General features: G+C 39.6%; 1 protein-coding gene across 2 annotated transcripts in view; it reads right to left on the bottom strand.

The window, feature by feature from the left end:
- Nucleotides 1-371: 371 nt before the first annotated feature.
- Nucleotides 372-14,884, bottom strand: part of CHN2 (chimerin 2) — a 156,888-nt gene continuing 142,375 nt past the window's right edge. For both annotated transcript variants that reach the window (XM_015618786.3, XM_015618785.2), the window contains exons 10-13: nt 13,333-13,410; nt 6,718-6,855; nt 5,768-5,873; nt 372-2,211 (exon numbers count right to left, since the gene is read on the bottom strand). In XM_015618786.3, coding sequence (XP_015474272.1) covers nt 2,040-2,211; nt 5,768-5,873; nt 6,718-6,855; nt 13,333-13,410 — 494 coding nt within the window. In that variant the 3' untranslated portion in view covers nt 372-2,039. The remainder of the gene's footprint in view (nt 2,212-5,767; nt 5,874-6,717; nt 6,856-13,332; nt 13,411-14,884) is intronic.

Below are 14,884 nucleotides of genomic sequence, written 5' to 3'. Positions count from 1 at the left end.
AAAACAAATCATACCAGAACTGACCAGAAAAAAAATAAAGAAAAGCAAAGTTAGTCAAATGTCTGTGTTCAAGAGTGTGGAAAAATACCCTGATGGCATTGATTCTCAGATATTGATTAGATTTGATGCTGGGATTCAATGCTTGCTTGAAGTTTTGCATAGAGATGGTTCAGGGTGGTCTCTGAAAATAAATGTGTGTGCATGTGCTTGGCTGTGGTAGTATGGGCAACCTAGTGCCAACCTGAAACTGTGACATGCAGTAAAACTCTTCTGAGTTTTTGAGTAGGAAAGTTTTCAGCAATGTCAGAATGGTAATTAGCGATTGATTTTTGTTTGGCAGCTTGCCTTGTAGTCAGTGACAGACACCAAAACTCTTTTAACACATTTAATGGGTTTTTTCCTTCCATTTACACTATCATAAATTACAAAGCATATTTCACTTCACAAAATAAAACCATTTCCAGATCATTTTTATGACAGTATTAAGTAGAACATAACCTACAACAAATAGTCCTGTACAAGGCAGGAGGATCTATGGAAGTATTGGGAACTCAGACTATTTACCACTTGCTCTGCAATCTGGGTTAATCTATCTAGCCCTTAGTTATTTCTCTAGAAGACAACAAATTTACAGTCATACCCTCTACCTCTCTTCATTATCATAGTTACACATATTTTTCAATTTGAATAGAAACATGTGCTCCCTGAAATAATTCAGGAAACTGCATCACTGAGTTACCAAGCATATGATACAAATGATCAAGATGAGGGTGTATTAGAATTTTTTTTGTACTGAAAATTGAGTTTGGTAGTAAAGTATGTTGATTTTCTATGCTTGCAGAAACATGTCATGCTGAGAAACAGTTTTAACATTAGGAAAAGTTGCAGTTAGACTACGAACGCTGTAGGTCAATGTATGTGAGGGGAGAAAAATATTAAAATTTGGTAAAAATTAAATTTACCAGCTCCCACATGTCCTACACATTCTTTCTTTCTTTTTTTCTTTTTTTCTTTTTTAAAACAAACCATCAGGAAACACATTCGAGATAAATACCTACAACTTTAGCAGATTTACTGTACATTTATAAATAGAGAAACATGACAAAACATAACTCGATTTTTACAGAAAAACCAAATCCTTCATCATTCACCCAAAAAAGTGCTGACTTTCAACAAGGCCAGAAAATATCCAGTGTCCCAGCATCATGTAACTTATATATTACTGTGGCATGTGAAACTGATACTACCACCAGGACTTTTAAAAAATTCTTAAGACTGTATTTTACATAGGAGAAAAAAAGAAGAGAAAATACTACATGTTTTGGGAAATAGCAAATGGCTAGAAGTGTACAATCCTAGGCCTCTAGTGCCTAAATGCAATGAAACCTAAGGAAAGCTGAAATATGCACAAGAAAGGTATTTTCCTTTAAAACACTTGCAATGGAAGAGGTATGTCAGGATAATACTGCATTAGTGGCAATTGTTTTCAATATATCATAGCAAAAACGCAGGAAAGAATTATGTGAAAATAATCAATGCACCGCATTGATTTATAGTTTGCTAAAATAAAATGCCATTCTTTCAGCTAGGTAAAGTAAAAATATCTTTATAATATACGTTCTGTTTCACAATTGACATATATAATTATGTCTCATGAAGGAAATTTATAGGTGTATACAAGTAACACTGATTAAGTACCTTTATGCTTCTCTAGCCATATTAAAATACGTTTTGTGTTTCTTAATAAGTTAACAATAAAATTGTTTGAAACTTCTCAAAGCAAATATACATCTGAGGCAAGGCAAAAGATACAAGGTAAGAGGATTTTTTCTGACCTTCTTTTTCCCTTCTACAAAGAGGCATATGTCTATGAGACATAGGCTTTCCCTAAACATTTTGGCATCCATCTGCAACTTTGCAGAAATTGAAGTGCAGTCAAGGAACTCTTCCTTTCTGTTTAAAAAAAATTAAAGAAATGTTGTTTTTTTCTTCAGACTAATTATCTTAAAACAAATGGCTTTGAAGATATGCCTCTCTGACTAGAAGAGAACATCTTCATTTTCTATTAAAATCTGCACAATTAACTTCTGGTACCGCATGTCATTCAGTGTAGCAAGGGTACTGTCCTCTGGAGGTCTCATTAAAGTTGGTCCAAACACTATTCCCAGGTTTTCAGCATTCATAAAGTTCTCCTTTTCATGCAAGGTAACCCTAAAATAGAAAAAAAAAAAAAAAAATAAAAAGAAAGTAATCAGTTGCTTACTTCCCAGGAAAAAAAGAATATCTGCATCTTTGTAGTCTTGCTCCACATCAAGCACTGGTATGTAGACATTTTTCACTAACAATTTTTATTTTATCTCAATATAGTAACTGTTTCCACAACAAGTACAAGGCAGCTACGGTGGGACTGTGATTTTTGATGCCTTTAAACACCTCTCATGGGCCTCTTCAGTGATATTTCCATGTGACTGCTTGTTAGGGTGTAAGAATTAGTGGCTTAATTACTTTTTAAAAGCATAATCACGATTTAAATGACAATGTATGCAACAGTCCTCTATGGAGATCTCTGGCAGGTTGTGCTTGGTGTGATCACACATAGGGTGTGCTCCACAAATACAGGCAAGGATTTTCCTTAGACTACTGATGCTCCCAGACATGATTCCAGCCTGCAGGAACCCAGCCCTTCACATGGATGTTCTGCCTTGCTGCCTGTCTCAGGCCAGCCAGCAGCTGAGTGATTCCAACTACTTGTTACCCTTTAGGAGTAGACTGAATCCTGCACCTGCCTGGAGAGATGGCTTGATAAATCGGGCTGCTATAAATACCATCCATCCTTGACAGAGAACAGAGGCACTTCAGGGAAGAGCCCAGGCTGTTTTGTTTGCTGACATAGGTCATGTAAGGTAAACAAGAATAGATGGACTGCTTGTGGCTGGAGCAAAGAAAGGCCACCAAGGCTTGGCCAAGCTGCAGAGAAGGTAGCCCTGACTGGAAAATCAGTCAGGCCTGCTGGAAAATGCAAGGTGTTCTCAAGGTTTCCCTCCAGTGCTGGATCACATCAGCGTTGCCTGTTTGAGTGGCATATTGAGTTCAGTCCTGAGAGTGCTCTTGCACCGCAGTGTAGGACAGCCACAGTGCCTTGATCCATCATGGTCCTTGATCAGTCATGGACCAGACATTTCCTGTGAGAAATACAGCCTGGATAACATTTCACAGCTCCTTCATACAACTGCTCTGCCAGGGTGAAGTACATCTGGTTCTGCTGAGGCTTTCCCTAGCCATGGCAATTCCCAGCTGGGCATTGTGAGTGGATTCACTCATGCCATCAGGGCAGCACAAAATTGCTGAAACCAGAAGTACTCTGGTCTTCCCCTGTTTGCAAGGTACTTGTAAAATATGGTTTTGCTTCTGCTGTCGTCTCTCTACACAGAATGTCTCTGTCACAGAAAAATGCTGCTCCTCTTTGCTTTCAGGACAGAAATCCATTAGTGCCTCCACTCACAGATCTTCTAGCACATGTATTAGCTGGGCTTTGCAAGGAGCAAGGACAAACCAAGGCTGTGAAGCTGCAGCCACCTCAGTGCAAGTGTATGTGTGAGACTCTGCTTTCCCTCTGTGCATGTATGCAGCACAGATGTTCAACAGCTGTGCAAAGCTACACAGCACCTCTGTTCAGGAGTGTGGGGCTTGCTGCACAGCTGGGGGGAACACAGAGAAGATTCAGAGCTTGACTGTAATGTCAGTGTGGATGGAGATGTATGTATTTCACCACAGGGGGGACTGCTCACGCTACTGCATTTCCTTCAATTTTGAGCAAAAAGTTTTCAGAAAGGTAATTAATTGACCAACAAACTTATATTTTGTTGCTGATGTTTTCCTCTGCTGGATTTTCCTGTGCTTTTAACAAAGTTTAAAGTGAGTTTCTCTTCAGTTGAGAAACAGCAGTGGTGTAGAGGCTGTGACCCTGCAGTCCTGACATGGACTCCCTTATACTGGTGCATGTTTTATCCATGCAGGAAGAATCCTAGGGTTTGAAGTTGGAACTCTGTGTTTAATCTACACAACAGAATAGTCTGAACCTTAATGATTCTTTCCTCTTTCACATTCAGATCTCTCCAATGGATTCTCCGTAGGAACTGACGTGCACTTGATTTCTATACAGACACCAAAAGCTACAATTTGGGAACGGAGAGGAAACTCATTGCATGACTTGCAGATATTTGAGAGAGAAAGCCTGATCAGCACTTCAGACTCTCTTTGCCTCATCAGTAGTTCAGTTCAACAGCTGAACCAAAGCCTGGACTGCAGTCCATGAGAAGGAGGAAGGCAAGCCCATACATGTCTATTAAAAATTTTCTACCAGGACATGAAAGTACTGATTCTGTGTGCAGGTCACTTTTCTACGGCCTCCACAGGCCTTCTTAAAAGCCAATGTGAGTCGCCATCAGTTGTCCATGCATATGAACTGACAAGGGTGATATTTGCACATCTCATTTCTGCAGGGTCTAAAAGAAGCCCCTGTATGCCCAGGTAATGTCCCATCAAGGGGAAAAATTACTCAATTGTAATGACCTGAACCAATTCAAATTGAGGAAAAGTCTCTGCATAATGAGAACCTGATAGAGCATGAAATGCATTTAAAAAAAGTTCTCTGATGCAGATTTATGTGAATTGAGGTCTTTTTAGGTTGGCATTAGTACTGCAGAATAGTGTAGATGAAACCCAGGAAGCTCTCCACATTAATGACTGTGTTGCAAGTAGTGGGACAACTAGGAAGAGATCAATGATTTTCTGAATAAAAGATCAGTAGCTTTATGCCTCCTTTATCCCTTTTTCTGTTGTTAACAAGTATCAAAGTTTAACCAGAGACAAGGAATAACTTGGGCAATAAAGCCATAAATGAAGGCCTGCTTTGAGATGGCAGCACCATCTGTACTCAGCTTTAAAAACTTAAAAAGAAGGCCTCTTGAGGCATGTAAATACCCAAAGCAGCAAAGTAGAGTTAGCATGGTTTTCAAAAAGTTTTGCTTGAAATGAGTGGAAGTGATTGACCCTCTCTGGACCAGTCCTTAATTTTTCTATGTACCTAGCTGAAAACTTGGAAAACTTGGAAGTATGCTCCTAAGTACCTTAAAAAATTAAATTTAGGCACTTTTGAAAATTCCGTATGCCTTATGAAGCCCCTCATGGAAGGGCTAAATTCTTATGTATGCCTAAAGAAGCTTTGGAAAGCAAATGAGGCAGAACATGTTTAAAACCAAGAGAGATATAATTGGGACCCACATTACTTTTACTAGTCATACAAAAACAAACCCTGCTTGATTCTTGGGTTACTGTGATGTAAGCAAACAACTCATAAGAGACAGCTCTTTCCTTTTAGGAAAGAAGACAAAAATTGTTCAAGAAGACAAAAAAGGAGGTAAGGGGAGGCAGAAGCAAAGCATGGTCAAGTGCTGCCTCACAGCAGCACATCTCTGGACTACCCATCATCTGGTATTTTTCAGATATTATCTGCCTCAGAGAAGCGTGACAAATGTCAATTAACTCTTGAAGGGTTTGCAATAATATGCCAGCAAAAGGATCTATGCTATAAAAGTGCACAGCTTATATGCACTTCTACAAACAGCTTGTCTGCTTATCTGTAACATTATTGGTTTAGTGGCAGTGCCCTAATGGAAGCTTTATTAGGACTTTCTGTAATATTTCTCTTTCAAAGCAGAAAATTGCTAAGCTCTTCAAGAATTACCCTGCATGTCAATTAACTCACTTTTTGAGATGAATCATTAGGTATCTAAGTGTCTCGTAGTGAGCAGCAGGGAGTAACATCAACACTTCATGTATTGCTTCTAGTCGTTCATCAGGATTGGAGATTTCTGTAAAAACACCAAACAGGATTAATGTTAATAGGGCTTTCCATGTGTACACAGCAATAAATCAGGAAGATAACTTATTATTATGGAATCATTTACAAGCCATTGACTGTGCTTGCAGGGATAAATATTGCACTCATAAATGTGATGCTTATCAGCAACTTCTGCATCCTCAGAAAAAAGGGTTTTAAGAAGAAATCAGCAACAAAGACCACCCAGGAGTTATCCCCATGGTCTGTAGCTCTATCTACAGGTCTGTATAGGTACAGTACCCGAGCTTTGTTAAGTGCCTCATAATACTATTCTGCCCAGAAATGTCCCTTTAAAGTATTACAAAAGATTACTTCCATTAGCCTTCAAAACCAGATGGGAGTGTGGAAATATGACTTGAGGAGGCTATGCTTGAATATGTAGGTTTGGCTAGAGATTGAAATGGCATGGAATTACTTCAAGATTTCTCAATGTATTTAAATATGTAGATATCAATGATATCTACATATACTGAGCATCAGTGCTCATTTGAAACTGTTTGGCAATCTCTCTAAAAATCTGAGCAGGATTTACAGTATTTTTTTATCTTGACATACAAAAAGACACTGAAACCACACTTTCTGATACTATTAGGTTATTTTGATACCATATATTTACTTTTATCTTTTGAACCTGCATGATATCCCATCTGATGAACAATCGGGCAAAAGCTTCACGGGAATAAAGGACATGGCAGAGAAGGAATGAAGACAGTGCCCATTTTTCCAGGTTTTCTTCTGTCCTCTCCTTTAATGTGGACAGCTTTACGGATGGGAAATGCAAATAAAGGTTGGTACAGATGCTATGCAATACTTACTTGCTGCCTCAATGAACTTGGAATAAGTGTCATAGGTGATCACAGGAATTGGTAAGTCTCTGAAATATAGCTTCAGTGCTCCAGCAATGATGTTTATGTCTGGATAAATACTGGCAGAAATATCAGCCTTGTCACCATCTAGAAAAGGAGGAAGAAATCTGTTTAAAACCACCTTAATTTTGACAGAAGCAAGGCTAGACTTCTAAGTCAGATTTATTGTGTGCAACCCGACAAGAAAATCAAGCTGAAAGTGTTTGGAGGGCTTAAATGAGAATATATTGCTACCAGCTTTACAGTATATCAATGAGGAATGGTAGTTTCTTTATGTTTTAGTAAAAAATTTATTTGCTTGCAGCTTTTGGAGGGGATGGTGATTACAGCATCCACATCTGCAGTGTACCACCTCAAACATACTGTTTTAATATTGGATGAAACACCATGCTAATAAGATATTTCTTGCATTTATCCCATTTATTCACTGAAACAAAGCTATTTAGTAACTTGTTCTGACATCATATTTTCCATCTGCAGATCGGTGCATAGGAGTATGAACCATGCTTTCATCTCTACTTGGGGAAGGAGAGGGAGAGAGAAATAACATAAATTTCCAACGTCTCTCAGGAGACCAGTAGGAAAAATCAAGAATCATCCAAATCCTGCACATCTTGTACCAACATATCTACAGTGATTAGCTGAAAAGAAAGCTGCCTTATATTTTTCTATCTTCTAATGTCTTAATATTTGACTTATTTATTTATGGCAAAGATCTGAATTTAAATAGATATATTAAGGTATTTAGTTATACAATTATTCCAAAATGTGCATCACAATTTTAAAAATTAATATGTATACTTGTAATGGATGAAATGCTAAACAGATGAATTATGCATCTAAAAAGGCATATATTTTGTTTGCCACAATATAACAGTTAGTCAGAACACTATTACAGAGCACGTTTAAACACGTGAGCTTAGAGTTTACAGGTGTTTCTGGGAAATCGTGGCTTGCAGTGAGTGAAATTACAAAAAATAGCAGCAAGGCAGGATCACTATAATTTTTCAAGTTCAAATGACTACCTCTGTTCTGTACTATCTAGTAGCCTCATACCCACATTTTTCTCCATATCAAGAAATTCTGCTGTCTTCCCTTCCTGGGACCGTCTCTCTTGGTGGCCTTCCAGTAGAAAGACGGTCAAGTAGGGGGTGTGGCTGTCTGGATTTTAACCCCCAGCTTGACCTCAGGCTTCTTAGAGATCAGTTATACCCTGTAGTCCCTGTTTCCCATCCTTCAGCTAAGGATACAGCACTTCCTTTGAGGCAGGAGGTGCAGGTGATGACCACAGGTGAGTTCTCAGACAAGGCTCTGCCTGAGAACTCAGCAGAAAGGGGTTTGCTGTGTCTGCCAGGAGGTGCAGGCACAAGCTTGGGCTGCTACCACCAAGGTGCTGACATGTTGTAAAGCCATTGCCTTGCTTGTCTCACAGTAACAGTGCTTGTGGACATGCCCTGATACAGACAGATGAGGGAGGGTGCTTGATACACGGCATCCAGGATGGAGATAAAGGCTTTCACAGCACAGTAAAAGAGTTTATATTGACTGCAGACATTTTATACAAACCTATGGCATTAATCTTGCAGGGATACGTCCTGTCCAATGTATGCACATAATTCTCATTAAAACTAATAGCACTACATGTTCTCATCAAGAGGAGATTATATGCTTAAGTGTTTAAAACAAACAGCCTTTCTTGATGCAGCTGAGCAGTCTGAATACATCCATCAGCATTTAATTTAATACAGCATCAATAAGCCCTAGGAGGATGTTTACACTGCCCCAATCTTTTGTTTAATCCACACATTCCAGGCACGGTAGCATTAGTCTTGTAAAGCTTTGTGTGGAGAGCTCTATTTAATTGATGGACACTGAGCACTCAAAATGCTCCACTGAAAACAGATACCTCCAAGGAGCCAGCAGATATAGCAAAGCACAAGCTTACATCTATTATCCAGGTCACCAGTACACTAAATGGAAGTGTTATTTATTTAGTACTTTTACAAAGCAGCCCAGCAAGCTTCCTTAAAGGGGCATTTTAGCTTGAGGTACTTCGAACTACAATGTACTTCAAACATACCTCTTATCTACATATGTGCTTACTGTAGGAAAAATTGCAAATTCCTGAGTCAAAGATTTTACTCTTCTCTTCAGAGACAAATATACATCCATTGGAAACGCACTGAAGTTTATTTTAAAGTGTGCCCAGCAAAGCATCTGTTGTAATATACCCTGCACATTTTTACAGCAGACATGCAGGGATTGGTGTGTGCATGTATATATGAATTACATGTGGTTTACATGGTACCTTCTGCATTACCACAATAATTTTTCACTCTTCAATACAGGAACTTTTTCAGATTATAACTGGTATTTTCAGTATTATTGCAGCATCCATATGTTAATATAGGGGTTTTTTTGTTGTTTTTTTTTTTTTTTTAATATTTTGGATTGCAAACACGTAGTGAATTTCAGCTTTACAAACCTAATTCTACCCAAACCCCATAATTTCTTCTTCTCTGTTAGTTTGACTCTCAATGTATTTTGTTGCATTATGTTAAAATTTGAATATCTCAAGAAAAATAAAGTTTTTGTTCTTTTCCTTAAAGACTGACGTCTGACTTTGAATGCCATAGAAATTATCAATAGTTAATTGCAGAATAAAATAGAATAAGTATTACATTCTTAAAGCCTCACCCATGCCCTCTGAATACTGAATTAGATTTTATTCAAGTTCCTTTCCTGCTATTTTTTTTTTAATTGCACAACCTTTACGATGCTAGCATGCTTTTTGTTTTTTCTTGGACTTGGCATTTGACAGGTTTTCAGCTACACTGGCAAAAGGGTATGAATTATGATGCCTCTAAGTACTCATGTAATATTTAACAGCATAATATTTTTAGCAAGTGTATTGTACCAGCCAGTTGTACAAACAAGTGGGGGGACAGAAAGTGGTGGTGACAATGGCAGCTCTGTGGATAAAACGCACAATGGGTGCTCTCTGGATGCCACAACGCCACAGCTCAACAATGCTGACAGAGAGCAACTGTCGTTCTACAGCACCAACATTCACCAGATTAAATAAATCCACATTATTCCCCTCCTTCTCATTACAAAAATCACTAAAATGGAACATTGTCAATGCCTCAGAGAGCCTAATGCTAATTTACAGTAGGGGTATTTACACTGCTTGGGATTTGGAAGGCAGCTTAAATCAGATGAGGACCAACTTCACCCTTTTTTAACACCAACTATCACAGCTACATTTGGCCCAAGTAATATTATGTGGGATGTTATTCTCTTCCGGAGATGGTAGCTTTTTTCTGCTCTTGCTGTAATTCTTTGGAAGCACCAAGTGACTGCCTCTTTGTCAAGGCAGAATTAGTCAGAGGGAGGGCTGGCTGCTCTTCATTGCACTCCTTCAGCTGCACATGAGACCAGCAGGAGAGGTTCCCCACGGCCAAGTCAGCTCCCATGCCTCATCCTGCTGTATCCTGCTGTATCCTGCTGTCTCCTGGCCCCTGGGGCTTGATGAGGAGCTTGGAACCAGAACACTTGATGGCATTATTTGAAGGATGCATCCTGTGCATTAAAATGGGAGCATTTCTTGCCTGTCTCTTTTCAAACCCTTTTATTAAATCCTGTATTTCTGGAGATGCAAAAGTGTCCTGGAATTTTATCCACGTGCCTGGGGACTGACTCAGGGACGATGGGCAGGGAAGGGCCTCTGGAATGCTGAAGTGCAATGTTCAGCCACCGCAGGCGCCTTCTTGTAAACCCTGCAACTTCCATTTATAAAACTAGCTAATGTTTTTTATCCCTGCTCTGGCTAGAAGGTTGTTTCAAAGCCTTGCTTTCAGATGGTTAAAAAATGGTCCTTAAATTGTTAAATGAAATCTATTCCTGGCCAGTGTACATCCTCTAGTAGTGTGCCAAGACTATCAATTAGATTAAAGAGTTCTCTCCTCTGGTTCATACCCCTGGTCTCAGCATCTCCTTTGACTATCCTCCCCGCACTGAAAGTCAATTTCCTGTAATTTTAATTTTCCTGTAATTTACATTTTTGTTACAAAAAAAGTTAATTTCCTGTAGTGAACGTGGAAACATGAATTCTGTAAAACCCTTACAAACTTCACTTTCTGGGCAGAAAATTGAATTTGAACAGAAAACTTCCAGGTGGTGTTGAAGACAAGACCTGCCATCTGGCACTCAGATCCCTTCTCTCCCAGCTCCTTCACCTGGGACAGAGAACCAGGGTAATCCTCATTCTTGGGGTAGTTCACTCCATGCTACTCTGGCTTCTAGTACTAGAAGAGTTAACAGGGCAACAGAAAAGCAGTGTGTTCCTACCTATGGGGCTGGGGTGCAAAAGAGAGGGTGGCATCCCTGTCTCTGTAAGGATCTGACAGGGAAGCAAGCCCTGAGCTCTCAGGCTGGAAGCGTATCGCCAATTCGAACTTCTGCCAGCTGACAACCACCTCCAAGCTGCACAGCCCACAGGTCAGAACAAAAAACCCCAAAACAACTACTATTTTGTTTTTCTTTAAATCCTTTCCTGTAAAAACTCTCAACCCTTCCTGTTTTTCCACCCCAGTTCAGGGAGAAAACATTTTCAAAACAAGAAAGTGTTGAAAGTTGTCAGCTTCTGGTCTCTGCAATACTCTAGTCCTCTAGCCCATAACAGGATTATGTTCTTTATTCTCCTGCTTTTATCCATGCCTTTTTCAGAGTGTTCATGGCAACTCTCTTTCCTTTCATGAAACTATTAAAAAAAAATGAAGACACAGATTTTGGTCAATTTCTGCCCAATAGTCTTCCCTACAGCCATTGTATACAAACTCTGTTTTTGCTTTCTCTGTTTTTGTGTTTATCCATGCTTTTTTTCCTTTGGAAATCCAGTACTGCTAGTCACCTCCCTCTTCCTGTTTCTAGGTGCTGCTGCCTTTGTAAATCACACTTTCTTCCTTGCTGTGGGAAGGAAGTGTGTATTGCCATCAATTATGCTGCGAGTATACTTAATAAATAGGCAATAAACTGAAGTGGTTCAAAGCATTTTCAAAGGAGCTACAGTTGAAGCAGTGTTGAAGTCATGCTCAGACATAAATATAAATCTGCCTTCTTCCAACTCTTCCCTCTACAACCTGTGCTTCTCCTTCTGGGTTTCATCCAGGTTGGTACACTTAGAGGAGAATAAACACACAGAAAATAAAGGGTTTGCCAGGCCAGATCTACCTGCAGGGAGCAGAATGGGACCTGTGAGGACTGTGGCACATCTGGAACACCATCTTGCCATGATAGCAGTCATGTCACTGTGCACCTCTCTGGCCCAAAGAATGGCTGATCCATGGGTGTGTATGCATATGTTCCCAACTGCAGCATCCAACATATTTTAAAATATGTATTATTTTTTAAAGGGTATTTCAGGATGAAAACAGCCAGTTTGGAAATTCCTTGCTGGACTTTCTTTACAGAGATGTCAAACATGACATGGCATGACAAACTGCCTCCAAACAAGAAATGTTCAGGCACAGCAAGTGTAAGATGTGCCACCTGCAGACCCTGCTGGCCAGTGCAGCCTCCCCTTGAGACCCCACATCTCCTCCCCATGGGCCATGGGGGCCCTCAATCCCTGCCTGAGTGACATCAGAGCTGTCTCCAGCTGCACCACGCTGGTGTGGGGCCATCCATCCTCCTGGTCACTACCCTGACCCACAAGCTGACCCTCTGGCTTGACCTGGACCTGCCTTGTGCCCATGGACTTGTGATCACAGGGCTGTGTCTGACCCTATTCCCTACCATGGCAGAGGTAACACCTGAAAAAAATTAAGTAGGAAGGAAACCACTATTTACAGGAAATGAGAACAATACTTGTATAACTTCTCAAATGTACTTGCAAAGGTATTTTCTATTGATTGAGGCCCTACCCTGTGCTCACTTACATGCACACTTCAAGTTAGTCCTGTGTGCAAAGACTGTGTGCACAATCAGAACCAACATAATCAACTCAATCAGTTCAGAAGGGCTATGAGGATGGTAATCAGTCAATGTTTTAATTGTTAGTTTTTCAATATGCTGTGCAACCAATCTCCTCAATGCCCCTCTCATCTGTTGTGCAGATGCAATCACGTGAGCAGTGGTGCAGTGCTTTCTACAAGGCTACATGCAGAAGGACTTCCCAGTTGTAGTTCCTGGTGCTTAAACTCATAAATAGGTTATTGTGTTGTAAAGCACTGAGTCTATTAAAGACAGGAATAACAACTTTCCCCTGGTACCATCTATGCTCATGCTTGAACTAGGCTAGGTTGAGCAATCATCCAGTCCCCCACTTAAGCTTCTACACACCAATACATCACATTTAATTATACCTTCCAACTGTGAAACATAATTTCTTCTTATGAGAAGGACTACAGATCACTTTAAACTCAGAAAAGACAGGTTACTTTCTGTACTTCTGCTTATATGTCAGATTCATTTCCATGGTACATATATAAACCCTGAAAGATCTGAGATGTCCTAGAACTGAAAGCTTAGATTAAAACTGTACAAGATTAAAAAATGGTGTACCTCGATCAAAGGCCATTTTCACATCTTCAATGTGCTCAGTGAAGCCTGAAACTCTATAGAGGCCCTCAGATTTTAAACCTGAAACAAAAAGTTCTTGTTAACTTAGCTTCAGTAATCAACAGATATTTAGGCTTGAGAACAATAATGCAAGAACAACAGACCTACTAAGTGAAGCAATATGTTATTTGTAATGTGAAACTCTGGAGCAGTTAAGGAATGATCTAGATGATGTTAAATTTTGTTTCTAAAGGATTAAAGCATTTTAGAATTCAAACTTTCCAATTTTTTTAGGTACATGGTTGATTTGATTATCTTAGAGAAAAATGCTGCAATTTGCTAATGGTAAGGCATGTGATGTTATTATGATTTATTCACTTTATGTAGGAGATTTTCCTGGATTTAGCTATAATTAATAAAGCTTTAGAGGTCTCCATTCCTTTTACCAGTTGCCTAACGATAAATAGCAATGCAGGTAAAGGACTGCCTTTCCCTATGAGCACAATTTGTTCCTGTTTTGCTGTCTGCTTTTACTTATACACAGCTGATAGATGTAATAGATACAGATCTTCCCCACATCAGTACATCCCTCCTACAGCTCTTCCACCAGCAGAGACCTGCTCACTTGTACAACTCTCCCCCCACTGCTCCACACCAACATGAAATGAAGGGCAGCTCAGCCGAGTCACACACACATTATTCATTTCAATCCCAAAATCCATTATTGTAACTATGCACTGTGCTAACCTACTTATAATTTCCAATATTCTTTGTCTTCTTAAGAACAAAATCACAATCTTTCATAGTTCTATGGCAATTAAGGAAAGAAATAAAAAGATGTTGAAGAAACAGAGAGCAAGCAGCAGATTTTATCTCAATCAATAAATGTAGAAGTAAGTGATTAGATCTCAAATGCAATGTAGCTTCCTGCTATATCATCAGAGAAAAGCTCTTCTGTCTTAGTCCATACTATTCTTTCCATTTGTCCCTGCAATGATGATATAATCCTGCTAGAGCTTTACAGTGCAGCGCAGGGGATTTGCTAGTAAGTCTTTGAGTCAATCCAGTAGACGATGTGTGGGCTTGAAATCCTATGGCTAGTATCAGGGTGTTGCTATGCAGATTACTGGGATGCCATGAATTCAACATTATTAGATTTCTGTGCTGAAGCTGTGGCTAACAGGAAAATTTGGCTTATTGGGCAGCACAACATGCACATTTGCTATCCAAAGGAAAAACACATGAATTTTATGAAGGGGACACATGATTATTGAAGAAGGTATATTTTTTCCTTCAACCTGGCACACATCTGTTTACCAAAAACCTGTCACAAGCTTGAGTTTTGGCTGTGATATGCTGCCTGTGCCACACGATCCATCAGTCAGGAACTGAGCATCATGAGAAACCCCGTGCAGTTGGTGTCCTACCACAAAGCACCATAGCCCCTGACCTCACTTGTCTGAGTCACTTCCAGTCACTCGTGTTCTCCTGCCCACAATGTCGGTAAAGGTTATTAAAAATGGATTTGATTTAAACTGATTACTCTGAAATTGGA

Source organism: Parus major, chromosome 2 (assembly GCF_001522545.3).
Source record: "Parus major isolate Abel chromosome 2, Parus_major1.1, whole genome shotgun sequence".
NCBI lineage: Eukaryota > Metazoa > Chordata > Aves > Passeriformes > Paridae > Parus > Parus major.
Note: the sequence above shows the minus strand (reverse complement) of the source record. Positions and strands in the feature narration are given on the sequence as shown.